The sequence below is a fragment of the Salmo salar genome, chromosome ssa17 (genome assembly GCF_905237065.1).
Source record: "Salmo salar chromosome ssa17, Ssal_v3.1, whole genome shotgun sequence".
In the NCBI taxonomy this organism is placed as follows: domain Eukaryota; kingdom Metazoa; phylum Chordata; class Actinopteri; order Salmoniformes; family Salmonidae; genus Salmo; species Salmo salar.
The window spans coordinates 63,772,971-63,798,526 of NC_059458.1; the positions used below are offsets into that span (position 1 = coordinate 63,772,971).

The following is a 25,556-nucleotide window of genomic DNA, read 5'->3' on the forward strand; positions in this document are numbered from 1 at the left end:
TCTTCCGATGGCATTGAGGAGTACACCACATCAGTCACTGGCTTCATCATTAAGTGCATCAATGACATCGTCCCCACAGTGACCGTACATACAGTTGAAGTCATAAGTTTACAAACACTTAGGTTGGAGTCATTAAAACGCGTTTTTCAACCACTCCACAAATTTCTTGTTAACAAACTATAGTTTTTGCAAGTTGGTTAGGACATCTACTTTGTGCATGACACAAGTAATTTTTTACAGACAGATTATTTCACTTATAATTCACTGTGTCACACCTGTGGATGTATTTCAAGGTCTACCTTCAAACTCAGTGCCTCTTTGCTTGACATTATGGGAAAATCAAAAGAAATCAGCCAAGACCTCAGAAAACAAATTGTAGACCTCCACAAGTCTGGTTATTCCTTGGAGCAATTTTCAAACACCTGAAGGTACCACATTCATCTGTACAAACAGTAATATGCAAGTATAAACACCATGGGACCACGCAGCCGTCATACCGCTCAGGAAGAAGACTCATTCTGTCTCATAGAGATGAACAAACTTTGGTGCAAAAAGTGCAAATCAATCCCAGAACAACAGCAAAGGACCTTGTGAAGCTGGAGGAAACAGGTACAAAATTATCTGTATCCACAGTAAAACGAGTTCTATATCGACATAACCTGAAAGACCTAGACTAAACCCTAGACCCACTCCAATTTGCATACAGAAAAAGGAGGACCGAGCACGCTCCCATTCTCATCGACGGGGCTGTGGTGGAGCAGGTTGAGAGCTTCAAGTTCCTTGGTGTCCACATCACCAACAAACTATCATGGTCCAAACACACCAAGACAGTCGTGAAGAGGGCACGACAACGGCTATTCCCCCTCAGGAGACTGAAAAGATTTGATATGGGTCCTACAGCTGCACCCTCGAGAGCATTCTGACTGGTGGCATCACCGCCTGGTATGGCAACTGCTCAGCCTCCGACCGCAAGGCACTACAGAGGGTAGTGCGTACGGCCCAGTACATCGCTGGGGCCAAGCTTCCTGTCATCCAGGACCTCTATACCAGGCGATGTCAGAGGAAGGCCAAAATAATTGCCAAAGACTACAGTCACCCAAGTCATAGACTGTTCTCTCTGCTACCGCATGGCAAGCGGTACCGGAGCACCAAGTCTAGGTCCAAAAGGTTTCTTAACAGCTTATACCCCCAAGCCATAAGACTCCTGAACAGCTACTCAAATGGCTACCCGGACTATTTGCATTGTCCCCCCCCACCCCTATTTTTACACTGCTGCTACTCTCTGTTTATTATCTATGCACTTTACCTCTACCTACGAGTACACATTACCTCAACTAACCCCCTGTATATAGCTTCGCTACTGTTATTTTATTTTTGCTCCTTAATTATTTTTTATTTTATAAATTTTTTACTTCAGTTTATTTTAGTAAATACTTTCTTAATACTTTTTTTTTCTTAAAACAGCATTGTTGCTTAATGGCTTGTAAATTAGCATTTCACTGTATTCGGCGCATGTGACAAAAAAATGAGATTTGATTCGATTTGAGGGTGTTCTGATTGAAATTGAGATCATTATTGTTAAAAACTCAGACCTTGGCCTACATGTGCCAACAAACAAACCACAAGACACACACATGAAAACAGGTGTGAACAAGATCTGTTTCTTATGCTGGATATTCTTGAGGCTACAACACCCTAAAATGAGGGCTATGAAGCTCTCCATTAACATTGACTTGTATTGGCCATGTTGATAAACTATGACAAGCACATCTAGCATACAGCATGGTGAACTCTTCTCACCACCAAACCTTCTATTCCATGAGACCAGCTGTTAGATAAAATCACTGTTTGATCCATCAGTCCAGACAGTGTTGTTGTAGTCTAAGTAGTGATAGGCTATAGATGTATTGACCCCCATGTCTCCTCCAGTCTCTATGTCCCAGCCAGCGTTCAGAGGAGTTGGCTTTATAGATTTCCAAACTGTGTTTATCTCCTGGATCACCAGAGCCAAGCAAAGGAGACAGGGGTTTGATTTATCCCCCTCTTCTGGAGAGAGGGAGGGACAAGAGCATGGTGAACCATTAAAAAGTAGCGAGACAGCAGCGTGTGTGTGTGTGTGTGTGTGTGGTGTGTGTGTGATGATGGTGTGTCTGAGTTTGCTTTGTTAAGAGACTGTCGCGCAGTTCCTGTTTCTGTCATTATCAGTCTCTCCAACCGGCTGGTTATGACACCTGGCTGTCATTTATCAGTCTCTCCAACCGGCTGGTTATGACACCTGGCTGTCATTTTTGGGTTCTGTTGTTGGGTGATTTTATGGTGAATGAATGAGATGCAGCGAGGGTAAGCCTACTTGGCCCAGTTACTCAGGTCTAGAAAACAACACCACTACCTGTAAACTGCTCATCTTTAAGAGACTGTGTGCTTGATATCTGACTGTGTGGCCAGTGGTGACTTGTCTCGTACCAGCCAAAGTTTTCAGGGACCTTTAACTTTTTTATTCATTACTTCTCAGTCCTCGCCTGTGGCATCCATTTTAAGTTTTCACACCAATCAAAGGAGGACACAGGGCAAATCCTTTGATGTGCTGGACCTGGGCAGTGTTGGAGCGCGTACGTCTCATCCTACTCATCCGGTCTCTCTCTTCCTCCCCTGCTCCTCCTGACCCATGGCTAATCAATCAGTCATCGTTTCGACCACCTCTTTCAACCATAAACCCAAGCCCTGAGGGGAATCTCATTCTCCATGTTATCCTCACATGGCTGCCTCATTATCTCCCAGCACTTCGACACCCATCATTTTAATCTGCTCATCAATCAATACATCATAATGGATTGGGTTTTCCTGGGCTTGGCTGGCATGTTGCCGTGCCTCCAGCTTGTATTACCTTAGCTAGCACCAAGTCTCTCCCCATCTGGGAGAAGCAGCCTGTGAAGATGTAGGTGGTCAGCTGACCCCAGAGTTGATGGGAAACATGACAGCCTTTTGCTAGCCGGCCACAGAGACCGGGACCTGGCAGAGGTGTCTAATTAACGACCAGCAGGGATGTTTTTCCTGGAGCACCCTGTCATTGGCAAGTAAGCACTAACACCCCTTGGGGAATTGCCCCCGAACAGTAATTACTGTGAAGGAAGGCAAGTGCAGTCATGTGAATGGGAAACTAGCCACTGGGCAAAAACTGGTTGAATCAACGTTGTTCCCATGTCATTTCAATGAATAAAATGCATTGGGGTGACGTTGAATCAATGTGGAAAACTGATTGGATTTGTAAAAAGTCATCAACGTAAGGGCATTTAGTCTTTTTTTCTCCAACGTTTAACCTAAATCCAATGACATTGTGACATTTTTAATTGCACGTTAAATTTACGTTAGTTGACAACTCAACCAAATGTAAATCAAAACTAGACGTTGAACTGACGTCTGTGTCCAGTGGGAAATTAGCACCAATTGTATGTGATACGGTGTATATTTAAAGGGATCTGGATCTCTTTAAGCCAAGACGTTTTTATTAATTAGTGCAATATCTAAATGACTGGTAGTACAGAGCTGAGCTGGTTTTGAGGAACAATGTTTCCGCTGTGAAAGAAACAGCTAATGATGTTGACAGAGTGCTTCTTTCAAAGCGTGCCCTGCTAAGACTGTGGGCAAAAAAAACTTGTACAAATGAGGTCTGTGTTGACATCAAACGGCTTCGGCACTCGCCGAGCAGCACAACAGCAGAGGTTGTTATCTGATAAACTTAGCGCAGTATATTGGTCTCACGGAACGTGGGTTGATACTCCAGGGAGGCTGGATGAGGACACGTTCTGTGTGCATTGCTGCACTTGTGACTTATTATACAATCTCCCCTGGGTTCAAACACCATACTCCTCTTTAATGAGATACTTTAATGAGATTGTCTATGTTATAGCTTGTGGTTTAGCATTGCAGTTAAGTTATTTTTGTGTTGCGGTGTTGATCTAGCTGTAACCCAGTTCGTTTACACAGACCTGTTTATGAGGGTTACTGCTCGGAGGATGCGTGGCTGAGAGAGAGATGTGCTGTTTCACCGTTGTTCGCTGCCAGCTCTGCAGTCAATATTCTTTCCGAGCGTGGCTCGCTCACTCCCCTGGGCTGCCATGGATACAGCACACTACACGCTCGCTTCCTGTCTCTCCCTCTCTTGTTGCTGGGAGATGGGCAGGAACTCTCGACATGGTGGGCGGAGACTGGTGTAGTGGTCAAAGGGGTTCCTGCTGGGACCGCACCACTGGAGAGTTAAAAGGTGTGTCTCCATGGCAACCAGCCGGATACGGACCCGTCTGCCCTTTAAGTCGTTCCCTGCTGCCCTCGCCCCATGGACACTGGTTGGCATCATAGCCTTCCCTCTGATACAGCTCTGCCACGCATCACTGCTCACCAAGCTCTGTCACAGTTTCAGGAGTGTGTGACTCATGTCGGCCTCTGTCACAGTGTCAGGAGTGTGTGACTCATGTCGTCCTCTGTCACAGTGTCAGGAGTGTGTGACTCATGTCGGCCTCTGTCACAGTTTCAGGAGTGTGTGACTCATGTCGTCCTCTGTCACAGTGTCAGGAGTGTGTGACTCATGTCGGCCTCTGTCACAGTGTCAGGAGTGTGTGACTCATGTCGGCCTCTGTCACAGTTTCAGGAGTGTGTGACTCATGTCGTCCTCTGTCACAGTTTCAGGAGTGTGTGACTCATGTCGGCCTCTGTCACAGTGTCAGGAGTGTGTGACTCATGTCGGCCTCTGTCACAGTGTCAGGAGTGTGTGACTCATGTCGTCCTCTGTCACAGTTTCAGGAGTGTGTGACTCATGTCGGCCTCTGTCACAGTGTCAGGAGTGTGTGACTCTCAGCTACCTGAGAGAGTCAGGAAGAGGCGACGCAAGAGGTTTTACTCCGCCCAAAATCTGTCCATGAAAATAAGCCAATGAAATTAGGAATTTTTTTACAGAGGTCTATGAGGGTGTCAACAAAAAATGTAATTGCTGATTTGCTGTGTGGCTTATTTGATCGAATAGAAGTTTCGTAATGGTTAAGTTGTTATGAATGCACTGATATAAGTGGACGCACATGGCATTTCTGCAACTTTATATCAGAGCCTGTTGTCATAGAGATAGAGGACTCATCATGGATATAACCCGTTTTAGCATGGACATTGCCATTGAGGGCTTCCACCATTTTATAGTAGTCAACTGGGTGTGGATTCCTATGCGTTTGGAACAATCAGCCAATGAAGAAGAAGAAGAAGAAGAAGAAAAAATTGACTACTTTAAAATGGAGCCCATGCTGTGACAGATGCTATAATGGCACAGATACAAAGATGAGTCCTCTATCTATCCCTTTTGTTCACATGCATATATGTCCTCTCATTGGCTAGAATGGCCCCACCTGATCTTGCCTGCCTTCCATCTTTGAGGACATGCATTTCCATTGTTAGAGTGGTCACTTGACTATCTTGTCAATATAATAAACAATCTTTGGCTGTAGTCACCCACATGCACATAACATGTCATTTCCTGTACGGATCACAGGATTGACAGCAGGCCGCCAGTCACCATGACGATGCATCTGCTTCTGCCACCTCTAAACAGATCTCAGTGGGAGAAGACACCATTGGTGGCAAATACTGACTACTTCTGATTGGTGGAAATGCTTTTTTACTCTCCCTGGTCAACTTTTGCTTCGTTTGGGGTCAGTCAGTGGGCTTTCATAGAGGGATTTAAACCAGAGGAGGTCAGTCAGTGGGCTTTCATAGAGGGATTTAAACCAGAGGAGGTCAGTCAGTGGGCTTTCATAGAGGGATTTAAACCAGAGGAGGTCAGTCAGTGGGCTTTCATAGAGGGATTTAAACCAGAGGAGGTCAGTCAGTGGGCTTTCATAGAGGGATTTAAACCAGAAAAACAATATTTATGCCTATGAGGATTATCATAATGATTCATGCAGATTTATGTTGTGATGAAAGACAGACGGTTTTTCTATTGCTGTGTCTGACAATGGGTCATTTTGTTGTTGAATTTTACGATAAGCTACACTATGCTGCCTTGGGAGACAGTAATGACATGAGTTTAGCTTTTTTTCGGACCTTTTTTTAATATAAATGAAGAAATGTAAGATATCAGTCCTGAAAATACAAGAGCATGGTCCTGCATGACCTAGTTGATAGAGCACAGCACTTGCAACGTCAGGATTGTGGGTTAGATTCCCACTGGGGCCACCCATACGGAAAAACATCAGGATTGTGGGTTAGATTCCCACTGGGGCCACCCATACGGAAAAACATCAGGATTGTGGGTTAGATTCCCACTGGGGCCACCCATACGGAAAAACATCAGGATTGTGGGTTAGATTCCCACTGGGGCCACCCATACGGAAAAAAGGTGTATGCACACGACTGTAAATCACTTTGGATAAAATCATCTGCTAAAGGGTGTATCCTATAACGCTCTGCGTTTTCTATGACGGAATAAAAAAATATCTGAAAAAAAATTTATCTGAAATATTCTTCATGAGGAATCACAACAGTGTACCCGGAATAAGGCATGTAGAATATTGTTTTTCGGTCGACTGTTTATTCCCCCCTGGCTATTATGAATAGCTAATAATACTATAACTGCTGTGATCTTGCCTGGGCCTGGGGCTGATACAGACGTGGGCGGCTTGCTACAGAATGATTGGGTTATTAATTTGATCCTCAATCATTTTTACGGCACACTGTCCTCCAGGGACCGTCCATAAACCCCTCTACTTTAGGAATGGAGAACAGAAGCAGATTTCTCTGGTGTGAATAGGATAGGACTTTTTCCCGATCAGGGTAGAAAAGACTCAAAGGTCATAGTAATGAATTGCAGAACAAATGCAACATACAGTTGAAGTTGTAAGTTTACATACACCTTAGCCAAATACATTTAAACTCAGTTTTTCACAGTTCCTGACATTTAATCCTAGTAAAAATTCCCTGTTTTAGGTCAGTTAGGATCACCACTTTATTTTAAGAATGTGAAATGTAGAATAATAGTATAATTATTTATTTCAGCTTTTATTTCTTTCATCACATTCCCAGTGGGTCAGAAGTTTACATACACTCAATTAGTATTTGGTAGCATTGCCTTTAAATTGTTTAACTTGGGTCAAACGTTTCGGGTAGCCTTCCACAAGCTTCCCACAATAAGTTGGGTGAATTTTGGCCCATTCTTCCTGACAGAGCTGGTGTAACTGAGTCAGGTTTGTAGACCTCCTTGCTCGCACATGCTTTTTCAGTTCTGCCCACACATTTTCTATAGGATTGAGGTCAGGGCTTTGTGATGGCCACTCCAATACCTTGACTTTGTTGTCCTTAAGCCATTTCACCACAACTTTGGGGTCATTGTCCATTTGGAAGACCCATTTGCGACCAAGCTTTAACTTCCCAACTGATGTCTTGAGATGTTGCTTCAATATATCCACATAATTTCCCTTCCTCATGATGCCATCTATTTTGTGAAGTGCACCAGTCCTTCCTGCAGCAAAGCACCCCCACAACATGATGCTGCCACCCCCGTGCTTCACGGTTGGGATGGTGTTCTTCAGCTTGCAAGCATTCCCTTTTTCCTCCAAACATAATGATGGTCATTATGGCCAAACAGTTCTATTTTTGTTTCATCAGACCAGAGGACATTTCTCCCAAAATTACGATCTTTGTCCCCATGTGCAGTTGCAAGCCGTAGTCTGGCTTTTTTATGGTGGGTTTGGAGCAATGACTTCTTCCCTGCATGGTCCCATGGTATTTATACTTGCGTACTATTGTTTGTACAGATTAATGTGGTACGTTCAGGCGTTTGGAAATTGCTCCCAAGGATGAACCAGACTTGTGGAGGTCTACAATTTCTTTTCTGTGGTCTTGGCTGATTTCTTTTGATTTTCCCATGATGTTGATGCACTGAGTTTGAAGGTAGGCCTTGAAATACATCCACCGGTACACCTCCAATTGAATCAGAAGCTTCTAAAGCCATGACGTCATTTTCTGGATTTTTCCAAGCTGTTTAAAGGCACAGTCAACTTAGTGTATGTAAACTTCTGACCCACTGGAATTGTGATGCAGTGGATTATAAGTGAAATAATCTGTCTGTAAACAATTGTTAGAAAAATTACTTGTGTCATGCACAAAGTAGATGTCCTAACTGACTTGCCAAAACTATAGTTTGTTAACAAGAAATGTGTGAAATCTGTCTGTAAACAATTGTTAGAAAAATTACTTGTGTCACGCACAAAGTAGATGTCCTAACTGACTTGCCAAAACTATAGTTTGTTAACAAGAAATGTGTGGAGTGGTTGAAAAACGAGTTTTAATGACTTCAACCTAAGTGTATGTAAATTTCTGACTTCAACAGTGTCTATTGGTTTAATTAAGAACCACCATTGCTGCTCAATTAAGGACAGGATGGACTAGTCTTAGTTGAACACTTCCTTTCCTCTCTTTATGTGTCAGATGGGACGCATTGGGATTCTAACCCTGTAACCTCCCGATGGTACTTCCATTCAGCAAGCCCTCCCTCTATCCCTCGATCTTCTCCCCCATCCACACACCCTCTATGTATTCCCACCTTCCTCCTCTCCTCTCTCTCTAGGAAAGAAAGCAACAGGCACCTCATATAACACTTACTCTGTTCAGACACTCATTGTATGAACTCAAAGTGCATGTTCCTGACATGATGCTCTTTGACCCTCTCTCTTCCTGCTCCACCTGTGCACAGTAGAGAAGCAACAGCTACAATTGATGTCATTCTGAGCCTGAGCCATAGAGACAGAGTGCTCAGCTCTTTCCCTCTCTCATTCTGTCCCTCTCTCTTTCCTATCTCATTCCTTTATCTTTCCCCCTCTCCTTCCCTGTCTGCCTCCTTGTAAAATCCTTATCGGCCCCAATGACAAGTGAAACAAGGTGTCGTGGAGGGAGAGAGAAAAAGAAGCATGCCAATGTTATAGTCTGCCGGAGTGTGTTGGCTGCATACAGAGATGAGGGGGAAGAATGCACTCTAATCCAAACCACAGAGCAGCTCATGTAAACCAGTTGAGTGAATGTAGCAGGTCTACAGTGGGGGTTTCAGCACCTCTTGATTGGACAGCTCCCTGCTAGCATTACAATTCAACGGTCTAAAATGAATCTCTTTGGCTGTAATCACATTGACTTTTCTGTTTGTGCAGTCAATTGTACAGTCAATTTGCACATGGGTGTTTGCATTTGTGCATTTCATGAGCTGATGAGCCTGGCCATATGCAGCAGACGGCACAGCATCCATGTCACACAGCCTGCATGCACACATTACCCTCAGCCTTAACACACTGACCCTCTGACCAGCAGCACTATGGGAGGATTGAGGGGAGAGGGGAAAGGTGTGAGAGAGGGAAAGGGGGGAGAGGGGAGCGCCCAATTTACATATACCTTTCCCAATTTACACCCTCTATATATGCATTTGGCATGGCTCACCTTCGCACTGAAAGAAAACCTGCATGCACAAACACAGCCTCAATCACAACCAACTAACCAAACAGCCTCAATCACAACCAACTAACCAAACATCCTCAATCACAACCAACTAACCAAACAGCCTCAATCACAACCAACTAACCAACCAGCCTCAATCACAACCAACCAGCCTCAATCACAACCAACCAGCCTCAATCACAACCAACTAACCAACCAGCCTCAATCACAACCAACTAACCAACCAGCCTCAATCACAACCAACTAACCAACCAGCCTCAATCACAACCAGTCAGCCAGCCTCAATCACAACCAGTCAGCCAGCCTCAATCACAACCAGTCAGCCAGCCTCAGTCACAACCAGCCAGCCAGCCTCAATCACAACCAGCCCAGCCTCAATCACAACCAGCCAGCCAGCCTCAATCACAACCAGCCAGCCAGCCTCAATCACAACCAGCCAGCCTCAATCACAACCAACCTCAATCAAGACATTAAGCAGCCGTGGAGTGAAAGGGCAGAGAACTGGGACTGTAATTAGTTGTGATTAAGGAGCTGTCTGTCTGTGTTGAGGAGAAGCAGCAACAGTTGGAGGGAGGATGGAGACGAGGACTGAAAGGTCCAGACTCTGACTCCTCCACTCCCTGATTCCCCCCCAGGCCTCTACCCTGCCAACAGCTATCGGCTGGGAGGAGGAGAAGAGAGAGAGACCGAGACAGAAAGAGGTAATAAAAAGATGTAAGGTGAGTTAGGAGAAAGAGAGAAAACAAGAACAGACTCTTAACTTTCAATGAGAGAAGGTTAGAGAATCTTCAGAAACTACCTAAAAACATAGTATGCAATATGTGGTAATGGCATGTTCTCTTGCTATCTAACCTCAAAGCAGAGGCAAGGATATATATTACATGGTGAACAGGGAGAGCTGGGATATGCAGAAAGATCGGCAGACGAACACTAGATCCACATTCGATGCTGGTAACACATGAGAGGGGGGAGAGAAAGAGAGAAGATGACAAGAGAGAAAGATGGGGAGAGAGGAAGAAAAGACAAGGAAAGAGAGAGAGGCAGGGAGTAGAGGAGGGAGAGGGGAAGATCTAGAGATAGAGAAGGATGTATACACTGAACCAAAATATAAACACAACATGTCAAGTGTTGGTCACATGTTTCATGAGCTGAAATAAAAGATCCCCGAAATGTTCCATTACGCACAAAAAGCTTTTCTCTAAAATGTTGTGCACAAATTTGTTTACATTTCTCCTTTGTCAAGATAATCCATCCACCTGACAGGTGTGGCATATCAAGAAGCTGATTAAACAGCATGGTCATTACACAGGTGCTCCTTGTGCTGGGGAAAATAAAAGGCTACTCCAAAATGTGCAGTTTTGTCACACAACACAATGCCATAGATGTTTTGAGTGAGCATGCAATTGGCATGCTGACGGCAGGAATGTCCATCAGAGCACTTTCCAGAGAATTGAATGTTAATTTCTCTACCATAAGCCGCCTCCAACATCGTTTTAGAGAATTTGGAAGTACGTCCAACCAGCCTCACAACCGCAGACCACGTGTATGGTGTTGTGTGGGCGAGAGGTTTGCTGATGTCAACATTGTGAACAAAGTGTCCCGTGGTGGTGGGGTTATGGTATGGGCAGGCAAGCATTAAATATGGACAACAAGCACAATTTAATTTTATCGATGGCAATTTGAATGCACAGAAATACCACAATGAGATCCTGAGGCCCATTTTTCATCGTTTTAGAAAATGTGGCAGTACGTCCAAACGGCCTCACAACCGCAGATCACGTGTATGGCGATGTGTAGGCGAGAGGTTTGCTGATGTCAACGTTCTGAACAGAGTGCCCCATGGTGGCATCAGTGGCTCATTAATTGTCATTGGCTTATTAATTCGACCTATTCAATGTTTGCTGGAGACTTAAACTTTAGGCTCCTTGTTCATTACAGATGTAGGATCTTAACCCGTATTGTCACAGTAAAATAATCCTGCAACAACAGGATTTGAATGTTTCATGTTGCCTGTTTGCTGGTTAGGCTATTAGCTGGCCAAAAGTAGGCTACATGAAAAGTGCCATACTTTTAATATAAACGTGCGTTCGTGTGGATTTTCAGGGACTTTTGTAAATCACGAGGCTCATCTGCATTTCCTGTGGTGCAGGAAAATTGATCACAAAAGTGATCAACTTAAGATCCTAAATCTGTAGGATCCCATGCTCTCTCCTCACTCTCCATCTCCTGGCTCACTGCAAGAGGAAGTGAACGGGTAAATATGTTGTATTATTTATGATGAGTGCAGAGTTAAGAATGACTTCCCTCCTCTCAGTCTGGATCCAAGCTATAAGACCACCTCAGGACCGTATTGTATTATTTATGAAAAGGTCTGGAAGTGAGAGGACCGTAGTCAAATGCAGAGCATCCAATCCAACGCTCTCTCACACACGGCACCTAGTAACAAGATCAGTGTTGAAAAGAGAAACTCAGAGGTGTCCCATCCTCAGATCCTAGAACAGTGATTAGCAATGTGGATCATCAGTGCCAGAGCCTGGCGCAGTGCTAACACTCACGGCTAGGAAAATCTGCTCACAATGATTCATAAATACAGAGGCATATGTGATCATATCCCAATGTAATCAAGGTTTGAAATTATTATGTTTTTGTGAAATGCTATCGGTTTGGGCTACTTACGGTCAATTTGCAGAGTACAAAGGATTGTAAATGATGTTCCAGCCCCTCGACCATCGTCCCGTGGCTGAATGTAATTAGGGACCCCTGGTGTAGAGGGTGTGGGATTAGATTAGAGCTATTACATGCTTTAACATCAGTGTGCATTATTACAGACCAGTTAACACTGTTTGTGTCATTATTACCACAATTCTGATCCATATCATCATGTCCTGTTTAACTCCAGACTAACAGGAAACCACATGTCCTGTTTAACTCCAGGCTAACAGGAAACCACATGTCCTGTTTAACTCCAGGCTAACAGGAAACCACATGTCCTGTTGAACTCCAGGCTAACAGGAAACCACATGTCCTGTTGAACTCCAGACTAACAGGAAAGCACATGTCCTGTTGAACTCCAGACTAACAGGTAACTCCAGACTAACAGGAAACCACATGTCCTGTTTAACTCCAGACTAACAGGAAACCACATGTCCTGTTTTACTCCAGGCTAACAGGAAACCACATGTCCTGTTTAACTCCAGGCTAACAGGAAACCACATGTCCTGTTGAACTCCAGACTAACAGGAAAGCACATGTCCTGTTGAACTCCAGACTAACAGGAAAGCACATGTCCTGTTGAACTCCAGACTAACAGGAAAGCACATGTCCTGTTGAACTCCAGACTAACAGGTAACTCCAGACTAACAGGAAACCACATGTCCTGTTTAACTCCAGGCTAACAGGAAACCACATGTCCTGTTTAACTCCAGGCTAACAGGAAACCACATGTCCTGTTGAACTCCAGACTAACAGGAAAGCACATGTCCTGTTGAACTCCAGACTAACAGTAACTCCAGACTAACAGGAAACCACATGTCCTGTTTAACTCCAGACTAACAGGAAACCACATGTCCTGTTGAACTCCAGACTAACAGGTAATCCGCTAAGGAAACCACATGTCCTGTTGAACTCCAGACTAACAGGAAACCACATGTCCTGTTGAACTCCAGACTAACAGGAAACCACATGTCCTGTTGAACTCCAGACTAACAGGTAACTCCAGACTAACAGGAAACCACATGTCCTGTTGAACTCCAGACTAACAGGAAACCACATGTCCTGTTGAACTCCAGACTAACAGGAAACCACATGTCCTGTTGAACTCCAGACTAACAGAAAACCACATGTCTCTCTTTCTCGCTTTCTCCAGTTCCTCTCTGCCCCTTTCAATTGAATTCATTTCAATTCAAGGGGCTTTATTGGCATGGGAAACATATGTTAACATTGCCAAAGCTGGTGAAATATATATTTTTTTAAACAAGAGTGAAATAACTATACAAAATGAACAGTGAAAAATATTTCACTCACGAAAGTTTGAAAGGAAAAGACACATTTCAAATATGTTATGTCTATATACAGTGTTGTAACAATGTGCAAATAGTTAAAGTACAAAGGGGAAAATAAATATGGGTTGTATTTACAATGGTGTTTTTTCTTCACTGGTTGCCCTTTTCTTGTGGCAACAGGTCACAAATATTGCTTCTGTGATACTCTGTCATTTCCTGAGATTCTGTGAGTGAATGAGAGGGAGGGAGGGAGGAAGGAAAGAGAGAGGGATGGAGAGAGAGGGCTGCTCTTTCATTTCCTGAGATTGTGTGTCTCTTAAATCTATCTATTTATCTCTCTGTACTGTCTCTCTGTCTCTTTAGCTTAGCCTCTGACAGCAATGTACCCTTCCACGACTGTCAACACACAAAGGCCTCTACTACAGACTCTGCTGCTGTGACTGTGTGGGACTGCTAGATATCTGACAATACTCTTATTGATCTGCTACCACAGCCCGCACTGACATCTCTGTGTTGCATCTCTGTGTTATTGTCACATGCTCTGAACATGTGAATTGAATTGAAGACAGTCCCAGTGTCTCTGGCTGGAGTGGGTGGGTGTACTGTTTGTGTCCATGAGGAGCTGCAGTGGTCACTCTGACAGTGGTCAGGAGAGGGAATCAATCAGCCAGTGAACAGAGGAGAGATTACAGGGGAAGGGGGACAGGAGAGACTACAGGGGAGGGTGGGAAGAGAGACTACAAAGTGAGGGGGGAGAGACTACAGGGGGAGAAGCGAGACTACAGGGGGAGGAGAGGAGGAGAGACTACAGGGGGAGGGGAGGAGAGGAGGAGAGACTACAGGGGGAGAAGTGAGACTACAGGGGGAGGAGGAGAGACTACAGGGGAGGAGAGGAGGAGAGACTACAGGGGGAGGAGGAGAGACTACAGATAGAGGAGGAGAGACTGCAGGGGGAGGAGGAGAGGAGAGACTACAGGGGGAGGAGAGGAGAGACTACAGTGGGTGTGGAGAGACTACAGGGGGAGGAGCAGAGGAGAGACTACAGGGGGAGGAGAGGAGAGACTACAGTAGGCATGGAAAGACTACGGGGGAGGAGCAGAGGAAAGACTACAAGTGGAGGGGGAGAGGGGAGACTACAGGGGGAGGGGGAGAGGAGAGACTACAGGGGGAGGGGGCGAGACTACAAGTGGAGGGGGAGAGGAGAGACTACATTGGAGAGGAAAGACTACAGGGAGAGGAGAGACTACAAGGGGAGGGGGAGAGGGGGAGAGGAGAGACTACAGGGGAGGGGGCGAGACTACAGGGGGAGGATAGGAGAGACTGCAAGTGGAGGGGGAGAGGAGAGACTACATTGGAGAGGAAAGACTACAGGGAGAGGGGGAGAGGAGAGTACAGGGGGAGGAGAGGAGGAGAGACTACGGGGGAGGGGAAGAGGAGAGACTACAGGGGGAGGAGAGACTACAGGGGTGTACGAGAGGAGAGACTACAGTGGGTGTGGAGAGACTACAGGGGGAGGAGCAGAGGAGAGACTACAGGGGTGGAGGAGAGGAGAGACTACAGGGGAGGAGAGGAGAGACTACAGTAGGCATGGAAAGACTACAGGGGAGGAGCAGAGGAGAGACTACAAGTGGAGGGGGAGAGGAGAGACTACAGGGGGAGGAGGAGAGGAGAGACTACAAGGGGAGGAGGAGAGGAGAGACTACTACAGGGGGAGGCAGAGAGGAGAGACTACAGGGGGAGCAGTAAAGGAGAGACCACAGTGGGTGTGGAGAGACTACAGGGGAAGGAGCAGGGAAACTACAGGGAGGAAGAGAGAGACCACAGTGGGTGTGGAGAGACTACAGGGGAAGGAGCAGAGGAGAGACTACAGGGGAAGGAGGAGAGGAGAGACCACAGTGGGTGTGGAGAGACTACAGGGGAAGGAGCAGAGGAGAGACTACAGGGGAAGGAGCAGAGGAGAGACTACAAGGGGAGGGGAGAGGAGAGACTACAAGTGGAGGGGGAGAGGAGAGACTACAGGGGAGGAGAGACTACAGGGGAGGCGGAGAGGAGAGACCACAGTGGGTGTGGAGAGACTACAGGGGAAGGAGCAGAGGAGAGACTACAGGGGAAGGAGCAGAGGAGAGACTACAGGGGAAGGAGCAGAGGAGAGACTACAGGGGGAGGGGAGAGGAGAGACTACAGGGGGGGAGAGGGTCAGAGGAGGAGAGGAGAGACTACTACAGGGGGAGGCAGAGAGGAGAGACTACAGGGGAGGAGGAGATTAGAGACTACAGGGGGAGGAGCAGAGGGGAGACTACAGGGGGAGCAGGGGAGGAGAGACTACAGGGGGAGGAGTAGAGGAGAGACTATAGGGGAGGATAGAGGAGAGACTACAGGGGAGGAGGAGATTAGAGACTACAGGGGGAGGCGAAGATTAGAGACTACAGGGGGAGCAGGCAAGGAGAGACTACAGGGGAGTAGGCAAGGAGAGACTACAGGGGAGGAGGTGTTTAGAGACTACAGGGGAGGAGGAGAGGAGAGACTACAGGGGAGGAGGAGATTAGAGACTACAGGGGGAGGAGGAGATTAGAGACTACAGGGGAGGAGGAGATTAGAGACTACAGGGGAGAGGAGAGGAGAGACTACAGGGGAGGAGGAGAGGAGAGACTACAGGGGAGAGGAGAGACTACAGGGGGAGAGGAGAGACTACAGGGGAGGAGGAGATTAGAGACTACAGGGGAGGAGGAGATTAGAGACTACAGGGGAGGAGCAGAGGAGAGACTACAGGGGGAGGAGCAGAGGAGAGACTACAGGGGAGGAGCAGAGGAGAGACTACAGTGGGAGGAGGAGAGGAGAGACTACAGGGGGAGGAGGAGAGGAGAGACTGCTGGGGGAGGAGGAGAGGAGAGACTACAGGGGGAGGAGGAGAGGAGAGACTACAGGGGGAGGAGCAGAGGAGAGACTACAGGGGGAGGAGCAGAGGAGAGACTACAGGGGGAGGAGCAGAGGGGAGACTACAAGTGGAGGGGGAGAGGAAAGATTACCGGGGGAGAGGGGAGACTACAGGGGAGGAGGAGATGAGAGACTACAGGGGGAGCAGGCGAGGAGAGACTACAGGGGGAGCAGGCGAGGAGAGACTACAGGGGGAGCAGGCGAGGAGAGACTACAGGGGAGGAGCGGGGAGGAGGAGATTAGAGACTACAGGGGGAGGAGGAGATTAGAGACTACAGGGGGAGGAGCAGAGGAGAGACTACAGGGGAGGAGCAGAGGAGAGACTACAGGGGGAGGAGCAGAGGAGAGACTACAGGGGGAGGAGCAGAGGAGAGACTACAGGGGAGGAGCAGAGGAGAGACTACATGGGGAGGAGCAGAGGAGAGACTACGGGGGGGGGGAGGAGCAGAGGAGAGACTACAGGGGGAGGAGCAGAGGAGAGACTACAGTGGAGGGCATAGGAGAGACTACAGTGGGAGGAGCAGAGGGGAGACTACAAGTGGAGGGGGAGAGGAAAGATTACGGGGGGAGAGGGGAGACTACAGGGGGAGGGGGAGAGGAGAGACTACAGGGGGAGGGGGAGAGACTACAGGGGAGGAGAGGAGAGACTGCAAGTGGAGGGGGAGAGGAGAGACTACATTGGAGAGGAGCGACTACAGGGGGAGAGACTACAGGGGGAGGGGGAGAGACTACAGGGGCAGGAGAGGAGAGACTGCAAGTGGAGGGGGAGAGGAGAGACTACATTGGAGAGGAGAGACTACAGGGGGGAGGAGAGACTACATTGGAGAGGAGAGACTACAGGGGGAGGGGGAGAGGAGAGACTACAGGGGGAGAGGAGAGACTTCAGTGGATGAATTTAGAATGCTGCATAGATATTGTATGGGTTAAGCTAACTCTATCTCTCTTTGTCTCTTTCTCTCTCTCTCCCTCCATCTTTCTGTATTTCGCCTGTACTCTCTTTTCTGTCATCTTCCTCTTTCTCTCACTCCTCTTCCTCTCTCCATCTCCCCATCCCTCCCTCCCTCCCTCCCCCTCTCCCAGGTACGTGCCTGATTCTGGGCTGTATGATCTACCCAGACGGCTGGGACAGTGACGAGGTGAAGAGGATGTGTGGGGAGCAGACAGACAAGTACACCCTGGGAGCGTGCTCCGTGCGCTGGGCCTACATCCTGGCTATCATGGGCATCATGGATGCCCTGATACTCTCCTTCCTGGCCTTTGTTCTGGGAAACCGTCAGGATGGGCTGATGGCTGATGAGCTGCTGGATAGTAAGGACAACACTTGATCTAAGAGCAGTTTGTGATTTTAGGTCATTATGAATAAGATTACCTGGAGAGGGATTACCTGATTCTAGATCAGTACTCCTACCCTGAGATGCTTTGTGAATACGAGCTGTGGACTTTCCTCATATGAGCATGCCATACAGAGGCTGTCTCACAAAGTGATATGTGTGATAGTTCAGGTCTGTGTAAGGTCATAGAGCAATGCTCTTCAATCCTGCCCCTGGGGAACCCCAAGGGTGTCTATCTGTCTCTGAAGGGCAGCACCATACTGATGTGTTAGTGCTGGGCTGGACCAAACACCTGCACACCCTTTGGGTCTCCGGGACCAGGAGTGAAGAACACTGTTGCACAGAATAACAGAACCTCTGTAACTGAAGTCTGAGCACCCTCTCCTCCACATCTTGGGCTTTAATGTATTTAGGCTAATAAATACACACTTCTCATCAACCCCCTCCTCCAAAGCCCATAGCATGGGGCGGGTGTGTATCAAAGGTAACAACTGTACCCTGCTGTGAAAACCCCACATCCCACATGGTAGACATTGATATTTCGTCCCTTTTTATGCAAATATTATCAGCATAATGTCACACACCCGAGCCACCAGCAATTAACGTATTTTAACTGCTTCTCACATAACACCTGCTTACTGTTATTACCAATGGGATTGGGAATTGGTGAGTCAGAGAGAGAGAGAGAGAGAAAGTGTGAGAATGAGAGAGGAAGATAAGATGGCAGAGTCAAAGAGAATGGCTAAAATGACAAGGGGGGAAGGAAAATAAAAAAAGAGAGAGATGAAAAGAAATGGAAAGGAGAGGGACATGTAGAAAATAAGAGGGAAGAAAAAGTGAGAGAATTTACAGAGTCATGAATCACTAATGGCTGTTTACACAGCTTGGCTGTCAGCCTGTCTAGATGAATCACATGAGCTGGATCAGCATTGGCTAGGGCTGCCTGGTAGTGCAGGAGAACGCCATGGAACAAAGCGAGGATGCAATTATCAGCTATGGGACAGGAGGAGAGAGAGAGAGAGAGAGAGTGTCTCAATTGGGCACACATTCAAATTAAGTCTAGTAGACTCTGCTTCCAAAATCCGAGACGCCCTCAATTATCAATGTTATAAGGGTTTCAAGATGTCTGACTTCACATAATCAGCTATAAGGAGAGAGAGAGAATACAATGACTGAGTCTCATTTTGGCAAAGTGATTAATTGTTCTGTTGCAGTAACGTAGGCGTCAGTCCACTGATTAACTATGTTTATAAAGGAGGTCTCCGAGCCATTTAGATAAGAATGTCATTACCTTCTACTGATTGGTGACTTTTCCTCCCTACTGCCACCCTATGGTGTGTCTCTGTTACTACAAGTACACAAGCTCTAGTGGTATTCATAGTGACATTACCAATGCTAACCTCTCTCTTCTCTCCTCACAGAGACTGGTAATTCCATATAAACAGTCAAATGCTGTACAAAGGTGTGTATGCTTTTTGTGAATTATCTGATATACTTTCATGGGATCAGTATCCATATGCTTACGTTGCCATTGGTAAATCTAGTTGTGTTCTTTGTTCACAGGTGTTGGTGCCCGTCAGAGGGAAAGATAATGTAACACAACGATCCAGCTTCATACCGTCACTCTGGAGGTGGAAAGGAGAGCTACTGCTGTCGGAAAGAACAGAATGAGAAAAAGACGAATGAAAGAAAGGAGGAGACATCCACTCTAAGAGAACCCACTTAGTAAAGACCAACCCCTACGGCCCCTTTCTCATCCAGACATGACCTCGATATTGGCAACAAAAGATGGAAGACTTCACATTGTTTTATGAAATGAAATCCGTTACTGAGTGGACCCAGTAGGCCGATGGCTTAATGGGCAGCAGGTAGCCTAGCGGTTAGAGCATTGGGTCAGTAACCGAAAGGTCGCTGGTTTGAATACCTGAGCCGACAAGGTGAAACAAAGTCTGCCGTTGTGCCCCCTGAGCAAGGCACTTAACCCTGATTTGCTCCAGAGGCGCTGTACTACTATGACTGACCCTGTAAAACAACACATTTCACTGCACCTATCATACTACTATGGCTGACCCTGTAAAACAACACATTACACTGCACCTATCGTACTACTATGGCTGACCCTGTAAAACAACACATTACACTGCACCTATCATACTACTATGGCTGACCCTGTAAAACAACACATTACACTGCACCTATCGTACTACTATGGCTGACCCTGTAAAACAACACATTGAACTGCACCTATCATACTACTATGGCTGACCCTGTAAAACAACACATTACACTGCACCTATCATACTACTATGGCTGACCCTGTAAAACAACACATTACACTGCACCTATCATACTACTATGGCTGAGACTGTAAAACAACACATTACACTGCACCTATCATACTACTATGGCTGACCCTGTAAAACAACACATTACACTGCACCTATCATACTACTATGACTGACCCTGTAAAACAACACATTACACTGCACCTATCATACTACTATGACTGACCCTGTAAAACAACACATTTCACTGCACCTATCATACTACTATGGCTGACCCTGTAAAACAACACATTACACTGCACCTATCATACTACTATGGCTGACCCTGTAAAACAACACATTACACTGCACCTATCATACTACTATGGCTGAGACTGTAAAACAACACATTACACTGCACCTATCATACTACTATGACTGACCCTGTAAAACAACACATTACACTGCACCTATCATACTACTATGGCTGAGACTGTAAAACAACACATTACACTGCACCTATCATACTACTATGACTGACCCTGTAAAACAACACATTACACTGCACCTATCATACTACTATGACTGACCCTGTAAAACAACACATTTCACTGCACCTATCATACTACTATGGCTGACCCTGTAAAACAACACATTACACTGCACCTATCGTACTACTATGGCTGACCCTGTAAAACAACACATTACACTGCACCTATCATACTACTATGGCTGACCCTGTAAAACAACACATTACACTGCACCTATCATACTACTATGGCTGACCCTGTAAAACAACACATTACACTGCACCTATCATACTAATATGGCTGACCCTGTAAAACAACACATTACACTGCACCTATCATACTACTGTGGCTGACCCTGTAAAACAACACCTATCATACTACTATGGCTGAGACTGTAAAACAACACATTACACTGCACCTATCATACTACTATGGCTGACCCTGTAAAACAACACATTACACTGCACCTATCATACTACTATGGCTGAGACTGTAAAACAACACATTACACTGCACCTATCATACTACTATGACTGACCCTGTAAAACAACACATTACACTGCACCTATCATACTACTATGACTGACCCTGTAAAACAACACATTACACTGCACCTATCATACTACTATGGCTGACCCTGTAAAACAACACATTACACTGCACCTATCATACTACTATGACTGACCCTGTAAAACAACACATTTCACTGCACCTATCATACTACTATGACTGACCCTGTAAAACAACACATTACACTGCACCTATCATACTACTATGACTGACCCTGTAAAACAACACATTTCACTGCACCGATCATACTACTATGACTGACCCTGTAAAACAACACATTACACTGCACCTATCATACTACTATGGCTGACCCTGTAAAACAACACATTACACTGCACCTATCATACTACTATGGCTGACCCTGTAAAACAACACATTACACTGCACCTATCGTACTACTATGGCTGACCCTGTAAAAGAACACATTACACTGCACCGATCATACTACTATGGCTGACCCTGTAAAACAACACATTACACTGCACCTATCATACTACTATGGCTGACCCTGTAAAACAACACATTACACTGCACCTATCGTACTACTGTGGCTGACCCTGTAAAACAACACACCGCACCTATCATACTACTATGGCTGAGACTGTAAAACAACACATTACACTACACCTATCATACTACTATGGCTGACCCTGTAAAACAACACATTACACTGCACCTATCATACTACTATGGCTGAGACTGTAAAACAACACATTACACTGCACCTATCATACTACTATGACTGACCCTGTAAAACAACACATTACACTGCACCTATCATACTACTATGGCTGACCCTGTAAAACAACACATTACACTGCACCTATCATACTACTATGACTGACCCTGTAAAACAACACATTACACTGCACCTATCATACTACTATGACTGACCCTGTAAAACAACACATTACACTGCACCTATCATACTACTATGACTGACCCTGTAAAACAACACATTACACTGCACCTATCATACGACTATGACTGACCCTGTAAAACAACACATTACACTGCACCTATCATACTACTATGGCTGACCCTGTAAAACAACACATTACACTGCACCTATCATACTACTATGGCTGACCCTGTAAAACAACACATTACACTGCACCTATCATACTACTATGGCTGACCCTGTAAAACAACACATTACACTGCACCTATCGTACTACTATGGCTGACCCTGTAAAACAACACATTACACTGCACCTATCGTACTACTATGGCTGACCCTGTAAAAGAACACATTACACTGCACCTATCGTACTACTATGGCTGACCCTGTAAAACAACACATTACACTGCACCTATCGTACTACTATGGCTGACCCTGTAAAAGAACACATTACACTGCACCTATCATACTACTATGGCTGACCCTGTAAAACAACACATTACACTGCACCTATCATACTACTATGACTGACCCTGTAAAACAACACATTACACTGCACCTATCATACTACTATGGCTGACCCTGTAAAACAACACATTACACTGCACCTATCGTACTACTATGGCTGACCCTGTAAAACAACACATTACACTGCACCTATCGTACTACTATGGCTGACCCTGTAAAACAACACATTACACTGCACCTATCGTACTACTATGACTGACCCTGTAAAACAACACATTACACTGCACCTATCGTACTACTATGGCTGACCCTGTAAAAGAACACATTACACTACACCTATCGTACTACTATGGCTGACCCTGTAAAACAACACATTACACTGCACCTATCGTACTACTATGGCTGACCCTGTAAAACAACACATTACACTGCACCTATCATACTACTATGGCTGACCCTGTAAAACAACACATTACACTGCACCTATCATACTACTATGGCTGACCCTGTAAAACAACACATTACACTGCACCTATCGTACTACTATGGCTGACCCTGTAAAACAACACATTACACTGCACCTATCATACTACTATGGCTGACCCTGTAAAACAACACATTACACTGCACCTATCGTACTACTATGGCTGACCCTGTAAAACAACACATTACACTGCACCTATCATACTACTATGGCTGACCCTGTAAAACAACACATTACACTGCACCTATCGTACTACTATGGCTGACCCTGTAAAACAACACATTACACTGCACCTATCATACTACTATGGCTGACCCTGTAAAACAACACATTACACTGCACCTATCATACTACTATGGCTGACCCTGTAAAACAACACATTACACTGCACCTATCATACTACTATGGCTGACCCTGTAAAAGAACACATTACACTGCACCTATCATACTACTATGGCTGACCCTGTAAAACAACACATTACACTGCACCTATCATACTACTATGGCTGACCCTGTAAAACAACACATTACACTGCACCTATCATACTACTATGGCTGACCCTGTAAAACAACACATTACACTGCACCTATCATACTACTATGACTGACCCTATAAAACAACACATTACACTGCACCTATCATACTACTATGGCTGACCCTGTAAAACAACACATTACACTGCACCTATCATACTACTATGGCTGACCCTGTAAAACAACACATTACACTGCACCTATCATACTACTATGACTGACCCTGTAAAACAACACATTACACTGCACCTATCATACTACTATGACTGACCCTATAAAACAGCACATTACACTGCACCTATCATACTACTATGGCTGACCCTGTAAAACAACACATTACACTGCACCTATCATACTACTATGGCTGAGACTGTAAAACAACACATTACACTGCACCTATCATACTACTATGACTGACCCTGTAAAACAACACATTACACTGCACCTATCATACTACTATGACTGACCCTGTAAAACAACACATTTCACTGCACCTATCATACTACTATGGCTGACCCTGTAAAACAACACATTACACTGCACCTATCATACTACTATGGCTGACCCTGTAAAACAACACATTACACTGCACCTATCATACTACTATGGCTGACCCTGTAAAACAACACATTACACTGCACCTATCATACTACTATGGCTGAGCCTGTAAAACAACACATTACACTGCACCTATCATACTACTATGGCTGACCCTGTAAAACAACACATTACACTGCACCTATCATACTACTATGGCTGACCCTGTAAAACAACACATTACACTGCACCTATCATACTACTATGGCTGACCCTGTAAAACAACACATTACACTGCACCTATCATACTACTATGACTGACCCTGTAAAACAACACATTACACTGCACCTATCATACTACTATGGCTGACCCTGTAAAACAACACATTACACTGCACCTATCATACTACTATGACTGACCCTGTAAAACAACACATTTCACTGCACCTATCATACTACTATGGCTTAGACTGTAAAACAACACATTACACTGCACCTATCATACTACTATGACTGACCCTGTAAAACAACACATTTCACTGCACCTATCATACTACTATGACTGACCCTGTAAAACAACACATTTCACTGCACCTATCATACTACTATGGCTGAGACTGTAAAACAACACATTACACTGCACCTATCATACTACTATGACTGACCCTGTAAAACAGCACATTTCACTGCACCTATCATACTACTATGACTGACCCTATAAAACAACACATTTCACTACACCTATCATACTACTATGACTGACCCTGTAAAACAACACATTACACTGCACCTATCATACTACTATGACTGACCCTGTAAAACAACACATTACACTGCACCTATCATACTACTATGGCTGAGACTGTAAAACAACACATTACACTGCACCTATCATACTACTATGACTGACCCTGTAAAACAACACATTACACTGCACCTATCATACTACTATGACTGACCCTGTAAAACAACACATTTCACTGCACCTATCATACTACTATGGCTGACCCTGTAAAACAACACATTACACTGCACCTATCATACTACTATGGCTGACCCTGTAAAACAACACATTACACTGCACCTATCATACTACTATGGCTGACCCTGTAAAACAACACATTACACTGCACCTATCATACTACTATGGCTGACCCTGTAAAACAACACATTACACTGCACCTATCATACTACTATGGCTGACCCTGTAAAACAACACATTACACTGCACCTATCATACTACTATGGCTGACCCTGTAAAACAACACATTACACTGCACCTATCATACTACTATGGCTGACCCTGTAAAACAACACATTACACTGCACCTATCATACTACTATGGCTGACCCTGTAAAACAACACATTACACTGCACCTATCATACTACTATGACTGACCCTGAAAAACAACACATTACACTGCACCTATCATACTACTATGACTGACCCTGTAAAACAACACATTTCACTGCACCTATCATACTACTATGGCTGAGACTGTAAAACAACACATTACACTGCAC

The 25,556-nt window shown here is 45.2% G+C and overlaps 1 protein-coding gene across 1 annotated transcript in view; it reads left to right on the forward strand.

The window, feature by feature from the left end:
- LOC106576354 (LHFPL tetraspan subfamily member 3 protein-like) overlaps nt 1-19,699 on the forward strand; it is a 32,242-nt gene extending 12,543 nt beyond the window's left edge. Inside the window, exons 2-4 of the mRNA XM_014153476.2 lie at nt 17,493-17,720; nt 19,165-19,205; nt 19,307-19,699. Of these exons, the coding sequence (XP_014008951.1) occupies nt 17,493-17,720; nt 19,165-19,184 (248 nt within the window). The 3' untranslated portion in view covers nt 19,185-19,205; nt 19,307-19,699. The remainder of the gene's footprint in view (nt 1-17,492; nt 17,721-19,164; nt 19,206-19,306) is intronic.
- The last annotated feature ends 5,857 nt before the right edge of the window (nt 19,700-25,556 follow it).